Source organism: Danio rerio, chromosome 23, assembly GCF_052040795.2.
Source record: "Danio rerio strain M-AB ecotype USA chromosome 23, GRCz13ab, whole genome shotgun sequence".
Lineage (NCBI taxonomy): Eukaryota > Metazoa > Chordata > Actinopteri > Cypriniformes > Danionidae > Danio > Danio rerio.
In genome coordinates, this window is record NC_141043.1 from 44,201,377 (window position 1) to 44,220,394 (window position 19,018).

The 19,018-nt window shown below is 36.5% G+C and overlaps 1 protein-coding gene and 1 long non-coding RNA gene across 15 annotated transcripts in view; one reads left to right on the forward strand and one right to left on the reverse strand.

The window, feature by feature from the left end:
- Positions 1 to 10,868, forward strand: part of LOC141380563 (uncharacterized) — a 55,810-nt gene extending 44,942 nt beyond the window's left edge. For 10 of the 12 annotated variants that reach the window (XR_015524092.1, XR_015524078.1, XR_015524084.1 and 7 more), the window contains 2 exons: positions 2,753 to 2,871; positions 10,082 to 10,868. This is a non-coding gene — a long non-coding RNA (uncharacterized LOC141380563). Of the gene's footprint in view, positions 1 to 2,752; positions 3,425 to 4,635; positions 5,181 to 10,081 lie in introns of those variants that run through there. The other 2 variants (XR_015524079.1, XR_015524085.1) reach the window with 1 other exon arrangement.
- The window catches only part of cltrn (collectrin, amino acid transport regulator), a 33,060-nt gene continuing 21,070 nt past the window's right edge, over positions 7,029 to 19,018 (reverse strand). For 2 of the 3 annotated variants that reach the window (NM_001139458.1, XM_087305427.1), the window contains one exon: positions 17,222 to 18,515. In NM_001139458.1, the coding sequence (NP_001132930.1) occupies positions 18,368 to 18,515 (148 nt within the window). In that variant the 3' untranslated portion in view covers positions 17,222 to 18,367. Of the gene's footprint in view, positions 7,079 to 17,221; positions 18,516 to 19,018 lie in introns of those variants that run through there. The other variant, XR_015522738.1, reaches the window with a different exon arrangement.

Consider the following 19,018-nt stretch of genomic DNA (forward strand, 5'->3'; position numbering starts at 1 on the left):
AAGTATTGAATATGTCACCATTTTTCTCTGAAAACATATTTCTAAAGGTGCCGTTGACTTGAAATTTTCCTAGGATGTTAGTAACAACCAAAACAAATCCATATATGTAGAGAAAACAAATCTAATTAGTTTACAAATGAAATAATGAGAAACAAAATAAAATGATGCAGGAAAAAAGTATTAAACACATGAAGAAAGGAAGCTGTAGGAAGGCGGTGAAAGCCCAGACAGCAACTGAAATCTCTCAGTAGCTCTTCAGCAACCCTCTGCCCTTCGTCAGTGTAAATGAATATCAGCTGCTTTAGTCCAACATCTACATTAGCAGGAGGATGAAGATGAAACCGGGTCGGATAAAAACATGACGTGTTCAATAATAATTGTACCCGCTGTATATAACTTTTTTCAGAATTTATTAAGGGTTTAAAACATAATAAACCTTTTATTTAAAATGAAATTGTCACAGAAAGGATGGACATCAGTATATTGTAAACCGATAGGTTCAAATATTCCTTTCCAGTTATCAAAGAAATAATCTGTTCCTTAATTATAGTTTTGTAACTATTAAATTGTTTTAAATTTACAATGGTATAGCCTATATAGATCAGTGTAAAACCTATGAAAAACATTTCTGTTATTGTGTACCTGGCTCACTTTTGCCATGGCCTCTTTTGTTTTTTAATAACTTATCCCTCAGGTTTTTTCAAACCTTTTAACAAAAACTGTCTCCTTTCCCATGGCTGTTTCTATTTCTAGCCAAAAATTATTGATCATCTGGTTATCTCTATGATCAGGGATTATAAAGATGTCTGCACAGTCGTACTGTTTCAGACAAAATCTCTTCAGAGTGTTTCATATTCAACTCAAACGCTGCGCCAAGCGCACTATTGCCTCGAGTCTCAAAAAATGCTGTGCGCACCACTAGTCGAAATCATGTCGTGCGCACCCAAAGCTAACTTCCACTAACACCACAATGACGTCACATTCGCCGCACACACTTAAGTAAACTAGCGGACGCGTCGTGTATAAACCAGGCTTAAGCGGGTCAATCATGCTTTTGAAAACACTGTCGGTAAGGAGGAGGGTGGGTCAGTCAATTGGTTGGTCAGTCAATCGACAGCTGCCTCTGGTGGATTTACGCAAGATGAGCAGGTGCGAGTGGCACTTTCTTGATCTTAAAAAGTATACACGGTGACCCCTGGTGGATTGGCGAAAACAAAACTTGCAAAACAACACACCTCCTGTAACAAATTTGGCGCTCCTCAGAAATGTATATAGGGGTACATATTTAGAATGAGCCTGGGTTGATTTATTCTTTGATACTCAACTTTTTTTTATTGAAGTCGCCTCACAGCAAGAAGGTCGCTGGTTCTGAATATCAGCTGCTTCAGTCCAACATCTACATTAGCAGGAGGATGTAGATAAAACCAGAGTGAAAAAAAATATGACATGTTCAATATTAAATGTCCCCGCTGTATATAACTTATTTTCAGAATTAATAAAGGATTTAAAAAATAAAAAACCTTTTATTTAAAATTAAATTGTCACAGAAAGGATGGACGTCAGTATATTGTAAACCGATAGGTTCAAATATTCCTTTCCAGTTATCAAAGAAATAATCTGTTCCTCAATTAGAGTTTTGTAACTATTAAATTGTTTTAAATGTACAATTGTATAGCCTATATACATCAGTGTAAAATCTATGAAAAACATTTCTGTTATTGTGTACCTGGCTCACTTTTGCCATGGCCTCTTTTGTTTTTTAATAACTTATCCCTCAGGTTTTTCCAAACCTTTTAAAAAAAACTGTCTCCTTTCCCACGGCTGTTTCTATTTCTAGCCAAAAATTATTCATCATCTGGTTATCTCTATGATCAGGGTTTATAAAGATGTCTGTGCAGTCGTACTGTTTCAGACAAAATCTCTTCAGAGTGTTTCATATTCAACTCAAACGCTGCACCAAGCGCACTATTGCCTCGAGTCTCAAAAAATGCTGTGCGCACCACTAGTCGAAATCATGTCGTGCGCACCCAAAGCTAACTTCCACTAACACCACAATGACGTCACATTCGCTGCACACACTTAAGTAAACTAGCGGACGCGTCGTGTATAAACCAGGCTTAAGCGGGTATATCATTTTGAAAACACTGTCGGTAAGGAGGAGGGTGGGTCAGTCAATTGGTTGGTCAGTCAATTGACAGCTGCCTCTGGTGGATTTACGCAAGATGAGCAGGTGCGAGTGGCACTTTCTTGATCTTAAAAAGTATACACGGTGACCTCTGGTGAATTGGCGAAAGCAAAACTTGCAAAACAACACACCTCCTGTAACAAATTTGGCGCTCCTCAGAAATGTATATAGGGGTACATATTTAGAATGAGCCTGGGTTGATTTATTCTTCGATACTCAACTTTTTTAATTGAAGTCGCCTCACAGCAAGAAGGTCGCTGGTTCTAAATATCAGCTGCTTCAGTCCAACATCTACATTAGCAGGAGGATGTAGATGAAACCAGAGTGGAAAAAAATGACATGTTCAATATTAAATGTCCCCGCTGTATATAACTTTTTTCAGAATTAATAAAGGATTTAAAAAATAAAAAACCTTTTATTTAAAATTAAATTGTTACAGGAAGGACAGAACTCGGCTAAGTTAGCGTAAACAGTTTATTGTAATGGGTAGCAGGTATTCTAAGCATGTGAGGAATATCAAGACGAACACAGTTGTAAAAACATGGACCGGATGTATTGTCTTTGCAGAGATGGATCTTAAAACAGAAACCACTGGTGACGAATAGAATGATGACCAGATGAGAAACCAGGAGACACCGCACTAGCAATGACACGGAAGACGCTGGAGATCACAGGAAACATGGAAGGTAAGTAACTAGAGCTGTAGAATCAACACTGACTGCGTACAGGGAGTTCAGTCCTATCTGGTACTAGCGACAAGGCCGGAGTGAACTGGGAGCTGGGCTTATGTAGTGCAGTGATGATGACAGATGATTGTCAGGTGCCTGCACGGCTGATAAGAATTCAGGTGAGGGTGCTCGAAGTGCTTGATTGGGTGGAGAAGGTGGCTCAGTGGTTAGCACTGTGGCCTCACATTAAGGAGGTCGCTGGTTCAAGTCCCGGCTGGGCCAGTTAGCATTTCTGAGTGGAGTTTGCATGTTCTTCCCGTGTTGGCATGGGTTTCCTCCGGGTGCTCTGGTTTCCCCACTGTCCAAACAGATACACTGTAAGTAAGTTGGGTAAACTAAATCGATCATAGTGACTCAGTTTGTGTGTGAATGAGTTTGTATGGCTGTTTCCCTCTACTGGGTTGTGGCTGGAAGGGCATCTGCTGCATTAAACATGCTGGAATAGTTTGCGGTTCATTCTGCTGTGGCGACCCCTGATAAATAACGGAGTAAGCTGAAGGAAAATCAATGGGCCCTATCATACACCCGGTGCAATGTGGCGCAAGGCACGGCGCAATAGTCTTTTGCTAGTTTCAGCTTGGCGCAAGAGTCGTTTTGAGGCGTTGCGCTACGCTGTTTAAATAGCAAATGCATTAGCGCTCATATGTGCGCCCATAGGCGTTCTGGTCTAAAAAGGAAGGCGTTCTGAGGTGCACTGCTGGCGCGTTGCTATTTTGAGAAACTAAAATAGATTTTTCATTACACCAAAACAAACCCGGTCTAAACTCCGGCGCAAAGTTGCGCCTCGCTTACACACTGCTTAATACGCACAAGAGAGCAATAGGCAAATATTTTTACATATGAAAAAAATTTAATATTAAGGATATATATATGATATAATAAGAATAGATATAGGATATAAATATAAAGGATTAAAATATTACAAAACATATTACTTTCTAGCCTACATAAATATGAAAAACCACAGCTTTTATGTCTTCTTCATCTCAGGAGGCTTTTTCAGTTCATTAACAATTTGCTTTTGTATAATGTTATTATTATTAGCAGTATTATTTATTATATGCATATTTATATTTGTTTTATTAAAAACAAGCTTAGATTTGTCCACCTGTCAGTTTTTAGACCATATGGGGCACAGCATGTGTTTTAGGATATAACTCAGGTTTTTGAACACACTTCGTTATTGTTGTTCATTTATTCGTTTGCTGGAAATTAGAACTAAATTTAGAAAGAGCTTTGAAACGAATATTTGCGCTTAACAAACGCAATTAATTATTTATAGACTAATTGATATCTGTGCGTAAAGGTTTCCCTATCCAAGAGCAAAAGTGAAAGTAGATCATTTATCTCTCATTCTCACGCAGTAGATGCTCTGTTTAACAGTTTTCTGTTAAAAAAACTGTTAACTGTTAACTGTTTGCTAGTGAAATGCTCAGTTTTCCCACTTAGACTTACTTTACGTCCTGTAAATAGCGAATGCGATCTTGGCGCGACGCAGCTGGCTCTTAAAGGGAATGGGAGATGAGACTGTAATTGGTTTATTCTCAAAACACACCTATAACTCATTAAGAAAATAAACTCAACCCTTTTAGACCATGCGCCAGGATGCAAAGCGGATTTTCCCGTCCTTAAATTAGCAAAAATGCGTTCTGACACGCCCTGAGAGCGTTTGCGCCCTGCGTTTTGCGCTCTGCGCTTGGACCGTCAAAATAGAGCCCAAAGTATGAATGAATATCATAATGAGTCCTTGCTGATTATTATTATTGTCTGTTGTCATAATCTACTGTAATATAAGTAATATAAGGTAAATAACATTACTTTAGGTACAAGTATAATGCATTCCTATATTTTAATATGCTTTTTAATGCTGTTAATAAAACGACAAGTCAAGCCGGCACCATATGCTTAAAATAAGACCAAACGGCAATAATAAAAACAGCAAATGTCCAGATTATTTTAGTATTTCTTCCAGAAGCAGAGGTGGAGGTGTCAGAAACAAACAGCTTTGGGCTGAGAAAGGCTTCATAAAGAAGATTAGACGCTGAGATTAGACACAGTCAATTACATGTACTTCAGACGCCATTATTAATGCAAATTCACCATCCTTCTGGCAGAAGCACGATCATTAAACACGGCTGTAAAAGAAAAACAGGGAAGGCTTTTTATCCATTATGATGGCAGAACAGTTCTCTGTGCTTACAGCTTTATCAACACAATGTGATCTTACATAAGCCGTGACGAGATATTTTAACTGCGATGATAATATGAATAATAAAAAACAAAAAACGAGAACAACAACAAAGCATCTGTGATCCTGAAGTAAAAGCCGTCTTTAGAAGCGACAGATGTGCTGTTTGCTCTGATGGGAGTTTCCTCTTTTTCCCCCCCCCCGTGTTTGATCATCTGCTGTACATTATCTGTATTTTTATAAACTTTTGAAAAGTACAGCTTCAGAGATGCTTTCGTTCCCGGCTGATTAAAAATGCATATACCTTGAATTCTTGAATGCAGTTTAAGTTACTTAAGATAAAAGCATCTGTCAAATGTATATGTATAAAAATAAATATAAGAGTTGGAAACTTTAGTGTGGAGGTGATGGAGTTTAACAGGGAAAAAATACAGTGTGATTTTAATTTCTTTATCTTTCTTAGTAAGGTAAATTTATACCAATGCAGGCTCATTCTGAAAACGAAGCCGTATGTACATTTCTGGAGATCGCCAATTATGTATCCAGAGGATCGTATGGCTGCATTTCGTCTCTAAAACAAACACTACAGAGTGGACTGCAGCGACAGGTTTGAGTACATTGAACAATGGTTCCAGAAAGCGAGTAAGACAAAAACAAAAGGCAAAAAGTAAAATAAAGAAGTAAATAACAGGGGGCGAAGCAGTGGCGCAGTAGGTAGTGCTGTCGCCTCACAGCAAGAAGGTCGCTGGGTCACTGGTTCAAGCCTCGGCTCAGTTGGCGTTTCTGTGTGGAGTTTGCATGTTCTCCCTGTGTTCGCGTGGGTTTCCTCCGGGTGCTCCGGTTTCCCCCACAGTCCAAAGACATGCGGTACAGGTGAATTGGGTAGGCTAAATTGTCCGTAGTGTATGAGTGTGTGTGTGGATGTTTCCCAGAGATGGGTTGTGGCTGGAAGGGCATCCGCTGCGTAAAAACCTGCTGGATAAGTTGGCGGTTCATTCCGCTGTGGCGACCCCAGATTAATAAAGGGACTAAGCCGACAAGAAAATGAATGAATGAATGAATAAATAACAGGGTGAGAATGTTTTAAAATCTGAAAACGTGGTAAAAATCTGGCTGCTGCGAGTGCTTTTCTTTTTTGGATTGCTTTTGAAAACACCATCGGTTGGGTTTAGGAATGGAGTAAAGCTGGATTTATACTTTCGCCTTGCGCCACATCACCCACCTCCGCTGACTGTGCGTGCACCTCACGAAACGGACAAGGTTTTTATACTCGCAGCGTTCAACGTTGTGATATTCTTTAAAACAACAGGGGGCGGTTAAAAGAAACCAACCATAAAGTCAGACGAATAAACAGAGAAGTAGAAAGTTTCCGGAACTTCGTCATATCATTATTATCATTCAAGATATTTAGGTTAATTATTTTTAATGTTTTTAAAAATTATTTTAATGATTATAAGGATTTTTATAACAATTCAAGATTTTTTTTAAATCAAGCTTTGATGCATCACTTGCTTTTGTTCATATCTCGGAAAGTTTTACCTATTAAAGTTTATTAAAACATTTATGACAAGAGAACATGAGGTGCTTTACAATTATATTTTTTATTATGCCAAGAATAAAAGCAAAATAAAAGAGTACTCTTAATTAAAAATACAGTTTTTCTTTTTTTTTTTAGATTCAGCCTGCTCCACAATTCACACTTTACTGTCTGGCTAGTTTCTGTCCTCTACTTATGCTAAAAAAAGCAATACTGCTCCAACATTTCTGACCATTATCACTAATAAGTGTAGAAAAACAGGACATGATCAGTATAGTGTAAACTGATTTAAATATTCTGGTATATTTACCAGTATATTTGCCGGTATTTTTACCAGTATATTTAAACCAGTATATATACTGGTTTACCGACAGTGTTTTCAAACTCACGACATGCGCTGTAGGTGAATTGGGTAAGCTTAAAGTGTTTCGGTGTTGCAGCTGGAAGCAAATCTGCTGCGTAAGTTGGTGGTTCATTCCCCTGTGGCGACCGCTGATTAATAAAGGGACTAAGCCGAAAATAAAATTAATGAATAACTGATGTAAATAAACCTACACAATATGCCCCTTTTAACAAAAATAGCAAGTTATTGCTGTTTTAAACTAATAGTCATTTCTTTATTGTCATCTCTTCATTGTCATCAATTGTTATTTCTTCATACCCGAGGCAAAGAAACTTCTGTTTTTTTATGGTAAATTTATTCATCCATACTGAACTTTTTTTTTTTTTTTGGAAATATTTTAAATAGGTAAAAGAGCATCATTTACTGTCTATAAAATATAAATCAATGATTTTGATGCTGTAAATAAACCAACACTATATGCTTTTTTTTTAATGAAAAATAGCAATAATTAAAAATGTGCTCATTTATTTTAAGCCAACTAATCGTTTACCTCACTTAATTTAAATAAAGTCAACAAATAATTTCTCACAGTGTATATAAAATATAAATCATTGATTTTATTGCTGTAAACAAACCTACATATATATATAAATATATATATATATATATATATATATATATATATATATATATATATATATATATATATATATATATATATATAAGAGCCATAATGACAAATTGTTGCTGTTTTGAATAAATTTTCACTCATGAATGTATTCATAAATTAAATCCAGATGGGACTTGTAATTAAATTAAAGTCATTTGCATGCACCATTTAAATTGTGGAAGTTGATCATCATTAAAGCTCTGCAAGTATAACATATCTGTGAAAAACTGATTTAATGGTAAAAAGCAACAAATTGTGTCACTAAATTAATTTTAAAAAGACTTTAAGAACATTAAATAAATTATTAATACTAAATTATTATATTAATTAACATTGACGTTACATTTGTTATGTTTTTTGTTATAATACTATACTTATAAACACACTCACCGGCCACTTTTTTTAGGTACAGCTTACTAGTACCGGGTTGGACCCGCTTTTGCCTTCTGAATTGCCTTTATCCTTTGTGGCATAGATTTAACAAGATACTGGAAATATTCCTCAGAGATTTTGCTCCATGTCGACATGATAGCATCACACAGTTGCTGCAGATTTGTCGGCTGCACATCCATGATGCTCTATTGGATTGAGATCTGGTGACTGTGGAGGCCATTTGAGTACAGTGAACTCATTGTCATGTTCAAGAAACCAGTCTGAGATGACATGGCGTGTTATCCTGCTGGAAGCAGCTGTCAGAGGATGAGTGCACTGTGGTCATAAGGGGATACACATGGTCAGCAACAATACTCAGGTGGGCTGTGGCACTGACACAATGCCTAGTTGGTACTAATGGGCACAAAGTGTGCCAAGAAAATACCCTGCACATCATTACACCACCACCACCAGCCTAAACCAGTGATACAAGGGAGGATGGATCTATCATGTTGTTGATGCCAAATTCTGACCCTACCATCCGAATGTCGCAGCAGAAATCGGGACTCATCAGACCAGGCAACATTTCTCTAATCTTCTATTGCCCAATTTTGGTGAGCCTGTGCAAACTGTAGCCTCAGTTTCCTGTTCTTAGCTGACAGGAGTGACACCCGGTGCGGTCTTCTGCTGCTGTAGCCCATCCGCCTTAAGGTTTGATGTGTTGTGCATAATAAAGTGGTCGGTGAGTGTATATGTTTGTTTATACAGCATATACACGTATATTTTTTTATTCTGTTACAGTAAATACAGTTTAAATACTTAATTATTAAGCAAATAAATAAGCTTTAAATCGAATCAATACTGTGATAATCATTGCATCACGTGTATCTAAAAATAAGAAAATAGTTACACTTTATTTACCTATAAGTTCATCAGTCATTACCAGTATCCAACATTCTTCAAAATATCTTCTTTTGTGTTCAATAGAAAAAAAAGTCAAACTGTTTTGTAACAAGTTAAGAGTAAATTAATTTATATTGTTTGGGTGAACTGTCTCTTTAAAAGTGAGAATAGGCCCTTATTTTAAAGCAGGGGTGTCCAAAGTCAGTCCTGGAGGGCCGAAGTCCTGCTGACTTTAGCTCCAACTTTCTTCAACACACCTACCTAGTAAGAGCTTGATTAGCTTGTTCAGGTGTGTTTGATTAGGGTTGGAGCTAAACCCTCCAGGACACCGGCCCTCCAGGACAGAGTGTGGACACCCCTGTCTTAAAGTGTCCTATATAATTGAGTACAATTGATTGCTATTAATTAACCATAAACTATAACTTTTTCCTCAATAAACTCCTAATTAGTGGCTAATAAATAGTTACGGTAGTAATTAGGGTTTTGTATTAGTTAGGATTAGAGATGTGGAATAATATGCTTAATAAATACTAAATAACAGCCAGGGTGACGCAGTGGCGCAGTAGGTAGTGCTGTCGCTTCACAGCAAGAAGGTTGCTGGTTCAAGCCTCAGCTGGGTTAGTTGGCGTTTCTGTGTGGAGTTTGCATGTTCTCTCTGCGTTTGCATGGGTTTCCTCCTGGCATCCCTCACAGTCCATAAAGACATGCGGTACAGGTGAATTGGGTAGGCTAAATTATCCGTAGTGTATTTGTGTGAATGAGTGTGTATGGACACTCAGCTGCAAACCAGAGATGGGTTGCTGCTGGAAGGGTATCCGCTGCCCAAAACATATGCTGGATAAGTTGGTGGTACATTCCGCTGTGGCGACCCCAGATTAATAAAGGGACTAAGGCGAAAAAAAAAATGAATGAATGAATAAACAGCCAATTTATTAATATTAGGCAGGTAAAAAGCCACTAAGTCAATAGTAAGAATTGTTCCAGAAAATGTATGTTTTTCTAAAAATGCAATATGAGCTAGAATTATAGTAGTACAAATCCTGCATTTGAACCTTCAACCTTTCAGTCAGATCATTAACCACTAAGAACTTATTAAATCTGGCATTAGGACTCTCTAGTGATGATCTATTGAATCGCTGTGTGTTTTTCCTACAGGGCATCAATACAATAATGAGCTTCCTTCTGATACTGGTCCAGGATCTGGCTGTGACTGTATCTGAAGATGGAGGATCCAATTAGTGGAAAAGCAAACCAGTAAATCTGACGACAGAAACCTTCAGAAAGTTCAAACGTCTCATATTAAACAGGCAGATCTTCCTCCTAATGCTCCTCAATCCTGGCTTTCCCTCAGCGGAGGATCAGATCAATTTCATTGGCTGAAGTGTGATGGATGCACACACCCACGTTTCCTAATGGGGAAAGAAACGTGCGCTTTTGACACCGGAAAATTGGCTAATCTGTTACTGCGCATGAAGTGCAGCGTCTTTTTCATAAATTATTGATTCGCCCTAATAATTCATTGAACAATGTTGCTGAATAAACAGGCACCTGAGCTCATAATTCAGACATGCTGCGGATTAGCCTGTGGCAACGTCAGCTAAATTAAAAAGCTTGTGAAATGCTTTGGCCAGCATATAGTTTTCTTTGGGATTTACTAGTTAAACAGGGTGAGCTTTACTAAATGACTGCATATTAGCTAGAAAATGACACTCAATTGTGTTGCACTGTTTACAAAAAGGCCCTCAGATAACACTTTACTGTAGGAAGAGGGCCAATTCTTACTTTTAAAGAGACAGTCAACCAAAAATCATTGAGGTATTTTTTTTTTATCTATTGAACTCGAAAGAAGATATTTTGAAGAATGTTGGATGCTGGTAATTATACTATGGAAGTTATTGGTTACATATCAAGAGAATAGGGAAAAAAGAAAATCTCAAACTGGTTTGGAATTAGGGTGAGTTCATTTTTGGGTGAACTTTGCCTTTAAGTAGTCGCTTATTAGCTAAATGCTTTGGCCAGCATATAGGTTTTTTTTTGGGGGGGGGGGGATTTACTAGGTATACCGGATGGGCTTTGCTAAATAACTACATATTAGATAGAAAATGACTCTCAATTGTGTTGCACTGTTTACAAAAATGCCCGTAGGTAACACTTTAGGATGAGGGCCAATTCTCGCTTTTAAAGAGACATCAGTCACCCAAAAATCATTCATTCATTCATTTTCTTGTCGGCTTAGTCCCTTTATTAATCTGGGGTCGCCACAGCGGAATGAACCGCCAACTTATCCAGCAAATTTTTTACGCAGCGGTTGCCCTTCCAGCCGCAACCCATCTCTGGGAAACATCCACACACACTCATACACTACAGACAATTTAGCCTACCCAATTCACCTGTACCGCATGTCTTTGGACTGTGGGGGAAACCGGAGCACCCGGAGGAAACCCACACGAAGGCAGGGAGAACCCAAAAATCAATGTGAGTTATTTTGTTTTTCTATTGAACACAAAAGAAGATATCTTGAAGAATGTCGGATCTCAAACTGAATCTTAAACTGGTTTGGAAATACTCAGTGGTGAGTATATGATGACAGACTTTTCATTTTTGGGTGAACTGTGCCTTTAAGCAGTCTTTTATTAGCTTAATGCTTTGGCCAGCATATAGTTTTTTTTGTTTTTTTTTGGGGGGGGGGGGGGGGGGGGATTGACTAGTTAAACAATGGGCTTTACTAAATGACTATATATTAGCTACAAAATGACACTCAATTGTGTTGCACTGTTTACAAAAAGGCCCTCAGATAACACTTCACTGTAGGATGAAGGTTAATTCTTACTTTTAAAGAGACAGTCAACCAAAAATCATTGAGGTATTTTTTTTTTATCTAATGAACTCGAAAGAAGATATTTTGAGGAATGTTGGATGCTGGTAATTACTGACATCCCTAGTAAGAAAAACAAATACTATGGAAGTTATTGGTTATATATCAAGAGAAAAGGGAAAAATGAAAATCTCAAACTGGTTAGGAATTAGTCTGTAACCACGGGGAGTGACACATACAACTGAGGTAAGATCCAATATGCAGGTTTATTCGTCGTCAGGCAAGCAATGGTCAATACAGGTACAAACGGGTATGTGTAGGCAGTCCAGAATCGTAATCAGTAACAGGCGAGAGGTCAAAAGGCAGGCGGCAGACAAAGACAAGGATGCTAACAAGGCTAAGGTCGGTACACAGAATAACAAGACTGGGAAACGCGTTGTAGTGCTACTGATAGTATAAAAGACTCGGCAAACTGAATGAGTGAGTGTGTGGCTTAAATAGTGTGCGCAATCAGTCTCTGACAATCCTCAGGTGGTGCGAGTAATCAGTCCAGATGAGGAAGCATGTGTGAGTGTGACCGGAGTGCATGTATGAAAGTGTAGTCCAGAAATGGTATATTTGTAGTCCATGGTTATTGTTAGTGCAATCCAGTGATCTTATGAAAGACGATCGCTGGTATTCGTGACATAATTAGGGTGAGTTCATTTTTGGGTGAACTTTGCCTTTAAGTAGTCGCTTATTAGCTAAGTGCTTTGGCCAGCATATAGTTGTTGTTTTTTTTTTTTGGGGGGGGGGGGGGGGGGGGGTATTACTAGATATACCGGATGGACTTTGCTAAATAACTACATATTAGATAGAAAATGACCCCCAATTGCACTGTTTACAAAAATGCCCTTAGGTAACACTTTAGGATGAGGGCTAATTCTCGCTTTTAAAGAGACATCAGTCACCCAACAATCATTGGAAGTTTTTTTTTTTTTTTTCTATTGATCACAAAAGAAGATATTTTGAAGAATGTCGGATCTCAAACTGAATCTTAAACTGGTTTGGAAATACTCAGTGGTGAGTATATGATGACAGACTTCATTTTTGGGTGAACTGTGCCTTTAAGCAGTCACTTATTAGCAAAATGCTTTGGCCAGCATATAGTTTCTTTCTTTTTTTGTTTTGTTTTTGAGATTGACTAGTTAAACAATGGGCTTTACTAAAAGCCTACATATTAGCTACAGAATGACACTCAATTGTGTTGCACTGTTTACAAAAAGGCCCTTAGGTAACACTTTAGGATGTGGGCCAATTCTCACTTGTAAAGTGACAGTTCACCCTAAAATCTTTTTTTTTTTTTAATCTATTAAACACAAAAGGAGATATTTAGAAAAATGTTGGATACTGGTTATTACTGACATACATAGTAGCCAAAACAATTACTCTGGAAGTCAATGGTTACAGATCAACAGGAAAGAGAAAAAGGAAATGTCAAACTGGTTTGGAATGAGTCAGGGTGAGTTCATTTTTGGGTGAACTATGCCTTTAAGTAGTCGCTTATTAGCTAAATGTTTTGGCTAGCATATAGTTTTCTCTGGGATTTACTAGTTGAACAGGATGGGCTTTACTAAATAACTACATAATGGCTAGAAGATAACACTCAATTTTGTTGCACTGTTTACAAAAAGACCCTTAGGATTAGGGCCAAATCTCGCTTTTAAAGAGACAGTCACCCAAAATCATTGTGAGTTTTTTAGTTTTTCTATTGAACACAAAATAAGCTATTTTGAAGAATGTTGGATCTCAAACTGGTTTAGAAATAGTCAGTGGTGAGTAAATGATGACCGACTTTTCATTTTTGGGTGAGCTATGCCTTTAATTACTCGCTTATTAGCTAAATGTTTTGGCCAGCATATATATATATTTTTTTTTTGGGGGGGGGTTTACAAATTGAACAGGATGGGCTTTACTTAATGTCTACTTATTAGCAAAGAAGATATTTTGAAAAATGTTGGATAATGGTATCTACTTACATCCATAGTATTTGTTTTTCTACTATGGAAGTCAATGGTTACAGATCAATGCTTAGAGAAAAATCTCAAACTGGTTTGGAAATAGTCAGTGGGGAGTATATGATGACAGACTTTTTCAGTGAACTGTGCCTTTAAGCAGTCACTTATTGCTTAAATTATAAACCTTGTAAAATGTTTTGGCTAGCATATAGTTTTCTTTGGGATTTACTAGTTGAACAGGATGTTGAACTCAGTTGTGTTACACTGTCTACAAAAAGACCCTTAGGTAACACTTGAGGATATGGACCAATTCTCACTTTTAAAGAGACAGTCACCCTAAAATCATTGTTTTTTTTATTTATAGAACTCAAGATATTTTGAAGAATGTTATATATTGGTAATTGCTGACACCCAAAATAGGAAAAACAAAAACATGAACTAGTTTACTAGTAGATGATGAGGGCCAATTCTCACTTTTAAAGAGACAGTTCACCCAAAAATACAAGTTTATTTACCCTTGACTTGTTACAAAATAGTTTTTTTTTTCTACTGAACACAAAAGAAGATATTTTAAAGAATGTTGTATACTGGTAATGACTGACATCCATAATAGGAAATACAAATACTATTAAAGTCAGTGGTTACACATCAACAGAAAGGAGGGGGTCTCAAACTGGTTTGGAATTAGCGGATCTTGCATCATCAATCACTAACCAGCCAAGAAAATGTAGTCAAATGCATATAGTCTGCTTTCCTTACCTTTGTCATCCTCGTTTTTTTTTTTTTTTTTTTGACAAACACCCCTTCCACCCTGACTCCTTCCGCTTCTTCCTAAATCCAATAGCAGGGCAGTTCTCGAGACCTACATCAGCTAAGACTGCCCTCTCTCCCTCTTGTCTAAGTGGCTACATTTTAGGTAGAAAATAACACTTAATTTTGTTGCACTGTTCACAAAAAGGCCATTAGGAGAAGTGCCAATTCTCACTTTTAAAGAGACAGTTCACCCAAAATCTTCACACAAAAGAAGATATTTCGAAGAATGTTCTAGCTTTGCTATGCCTTAAGTGATCACTTATTAGCTAAACTAACAACCTTGTAAAATTCTTTGGCTTGATTTGGGTTGAACTAAATAATATGACACTCAATTTTGTTGCACTGTTTACAAAAAGGCCCTTAGGTAACACTCAGGATAAGAACCAATTCTCACTTTTAAAGAGTTTTTTTTTTTTTTTTATCTATTGAAATCAAAAGAAGATATTTTAAAGAATGTTGGATACTGGTAATCACTGACATTCATAGTAGGACAAACAAATACTTGAACTAGTTTACCAGTAGAGGATGAGGGTCAATTCTCACTTTAAAAAAAAAACTGTTCACCCAAAAATAAAAAATGTATTTATCTTTGACTCATTACAAAACAGTTTGAAGGTTTTTTTCTGCTGAATGCAAAATAAGATATTTTGAAGAATGTTGGATACTGGTAATGACTGACATCTATAGTAGGAAATACAAATACTATTAAAGTCAGTGATTACATATCAACAACAAAAAAAAAAAAGGTGGGGGGATATCTCAAACTGGTTTGGAATAAGTCCGAGTGCATATGATGACAGAATTTTTTGGTGAACTGTGCCTTTAAGTGGTCACTTTTTAACTAAATTAAAAAGCTTGTGAAATTATTTGGCCAGCATGTACTTTTCTTTGGGATTGACTAGTAGAACAGGATAAGCTTTACTAAACAGCTACATATTAGCTAGAAAATGACACTAACTTGTGTTACACGGTTTACAAAATGACTCTTAGGTAACACTTTACTGTAGGATGGGGGCCAATTCTCACTTTTAAAAAGACAGTTTACCCCAAAAATCATTGTGAATTTTTTTTTTTGTGTTGACCACAAAAGTTGATATTTTGAAGAATGTTGGATACTGGTAATAAATGACGTCCATAGCAGCCAAAACAAATACTATTAAAGTCAATAGTTACATAATAAAAAGAAAAGGGGTGAGTATATGATGACCGCTTAATTTTTTGGTGAACTTTGCCTTTAATTCATTCATTTTCTTGTCGGCTTAGTCCCTTTATTAATCCGGGGTCACCACAGCAGAATGAACCACCAACTTATCCAGCAAGTTTTTACCTAGCGGATGCCCTTCCGGCCGCAACCTGTCTCTGGGAAACATCTACAGACACATTCACACTCACACACACACTCATACACTACGGACAATTTAGCCAACCCAATTCACCTGTACCGCATGTCTTTGGACTGTGGAGAAACTGGAGCACCCGGAGGAAACCCACGCAAAGGCAGAGAGAACATGCAAACTTCACACAGAAACGCCAACTGAGCCAAGGTTCGAACCAGCGACCTTCTTGCTGTGAGGCAACAGCACTACCTACTGCGCCACTGTCTCACCCCGTCGCTTATTAACTAAATTAAAAACCTCGTGAAATGCTTTTGCCAGCATATAGTTTTCTTGAGGATTGACAAGTTAAACAGAAAGCTTTTTCGCTTATTTGCTACATTTAATAACCTTGTGAAATACTTTGGACAGCATGTATGGCGGCCAGTTCTCACTTTTAAACAGACGGTCACCCAAAATTGATTTATTCACCCTTGACCTTTTACAAAACAGTTTGATGTTTTTTTTTATTTCTATTTTCTTCTGTTTACATATATAAGTATATGAACTGTAAATGTGTTCACTGACAGTCAAGTTGTTTTAAAGTTTCCAGATGAATATGCGTTAGTCAGCAGTTGTTATCTTGGAAAAAACATATATTGTAATGTCGCCACTGATCAACCATAATCAAGTATTCCAGAATGCAGTGTAATAATCTCAGATATCAACTGGTAATACTAATAACACAATCTCACAGCCTCACACATTATCAACATCTGGTTTATATAACTTTTGTGGCAAGTGGAATAATGTGGCCTAACAGCAGGAAGGTCGCTGGTTCGAGCCCCAGCTGAGTCAGTTGGCATTTCTGTGTGAAGTTTGCATGTTCTCCCCGTGCTCATGTGGGTTTTCTCTGGGTGCTCTAGTTTCCTCCAATCCAAAGACATGCGCTATAGGTCAGTTGGATGAACTAAATTGGCTGTAGTGTATGAGTGTGTGTGTGTGTGTGTGTGAATGTGAGAGTGGATGAGTATTTCCCAGTACTGGGTTGTGGCTGGAAGGCTGCGTAAAACATCTTGAATAGTTGCCGGTTCATTCCTCTGTGGCGACCTCTGAAATAAGGGACTATTTCAGAAAAATAAATTAATTTACATTTAGCCTGTTTAAAAAAAAAAAAAAAAAATCCCTTTCAGTTTTATAAAGATCCTTATAAATCTCTGCTTTGCACTGATATTCCATTAAGCAATATTATAAAATGAAACTTTAAAGCATTGCAAATAAATATTTAGTCAGATTTCAGTAATATTTTAGAGCCTTGAACGTTGAAACAGCAAACAAAAATCAAATACAAACTCTCTTTTTGGTGTTAAAAACTATCAGGATTTATTAAAGGCACAGTGAAAATCAGCAATAAAAGTCATAGACATTATGGCTGACCTTATTGCTTGGGGCAGACGGAATTGTTTTTTTTTTTTGCTATTTCTGCATCTGCTAACAATCTGCGGATTTCTGCGAAATTATTTTGGGAGTCTCATAACTAAAACCTTAATATGTGAAATAAAAAATTATATGTTTTAAATTTTTTATTTAATGTTTACAATTCAAATCCAATTAGATTACCTTTATTTGGTAAACAAAGCAAGTCTCATATAATATCTCTACTAAAAGACAGAAAACATTACTGTGCAAACTGCATTGTAAATAAATCGGATGAACATTTTCATATTAGTCAATAATATTACTGTAATTAATGTAAAAACTGAATAAATATAGATTTACACACATTTACTCAAGTAAAAAAACTGAATTAATGATGGGCTAAAAAATCTGCGGAATTCTGCACACCATGTGGGCCTATTTACTGCATATGCATCTGTACGAGTTGCTTTTTCTGACACCTTATTTATGATAAGAACCAGCAATGTGATCTACAAGTGTTGCGTTCAATTTACAGGTTTTGTGTCATTATTTATTGCCCCCTAAAAACATGTCTTAATACATTTTGTGCTTGAATTGCTGTGATTGTCGCTGCATGCAATCTGTTTTGGATTACTAAAGCACACTATTTTCAATATGCGGCGCTGTTAGTGGGTTTAGTTAGACCAAAAAAATATGTTCACTGTTTGATCAAACTACTTATTTGAAATAAGCTAAAACAACACAATTCTTAGTTGTTTGGGGGACAACTTCATTATTTTACGTTCAATCCACTTAAATTTGTAAAAACTAATAAGTTAACCTAATTCCTTCATTTTATACCAACACAAATCAATTGTGTGGAATTCAGCATGTTTTACAGTGTAGTGTTCGTCTGCATTCTTTAATCTGCTCATAGTCAACCTTCAGCATGTTTTATAGTAAATCTGGCTTTTATAATACAAATAAATTACGAATAAGTCTTATTTCTGTGCAGACCCAGACAGTCTAAGGTTGAGGGAATGTTATTCTTTGGCATATCTGAATTACTTTAAAGGTGAGGTGTTACTGAATCTGGCTTTGTTTGCTACAGTTTGGTGAAGCGCTCATCATTGGAGAAGGCTTGATTGTAGACGCCGTCTTTCTTATTAAGGCCGGAAAGTGCAGTTCCATTCTCTTTGACTATTCCTTCATCATCTCCATCTTGATCAAATCCGGCATCTTTGGCTTTGGCTCTGTGGAGGGAAAAAATCGTAAACAGGTCAGTTCAGATTAAAGAGAAAGACTGAGAATTATACATCAACTGAAATCTGATTAAATATAATAAAATAAGCTTTAATATTATTAAACATAAGCTTTCTTTTGATATATATATATATATATATATATATATATATATATATATATATATATATATATATATATATATATATATATATATATATACACTGTATATATATATATATATATATATATATATATATATATATATATATATATATATATATATATATATATATATATATATATATATATATATATATGTTTGGTTGAGGTGCAACTATTTAAAATGTAAAAAACTGGGGGTTTCTAAATATAATATAATCTAAATCCCTTTTAAAGGAGAACTAGTATGCAAAAATCACTTTTATAAGGGGTTTCAACAGTTTGAATCCCCACTATGCTGACACAAAGGCATTTTTAGCTCTGCCCTGTTTTGAAAAGAACACAATCTCAT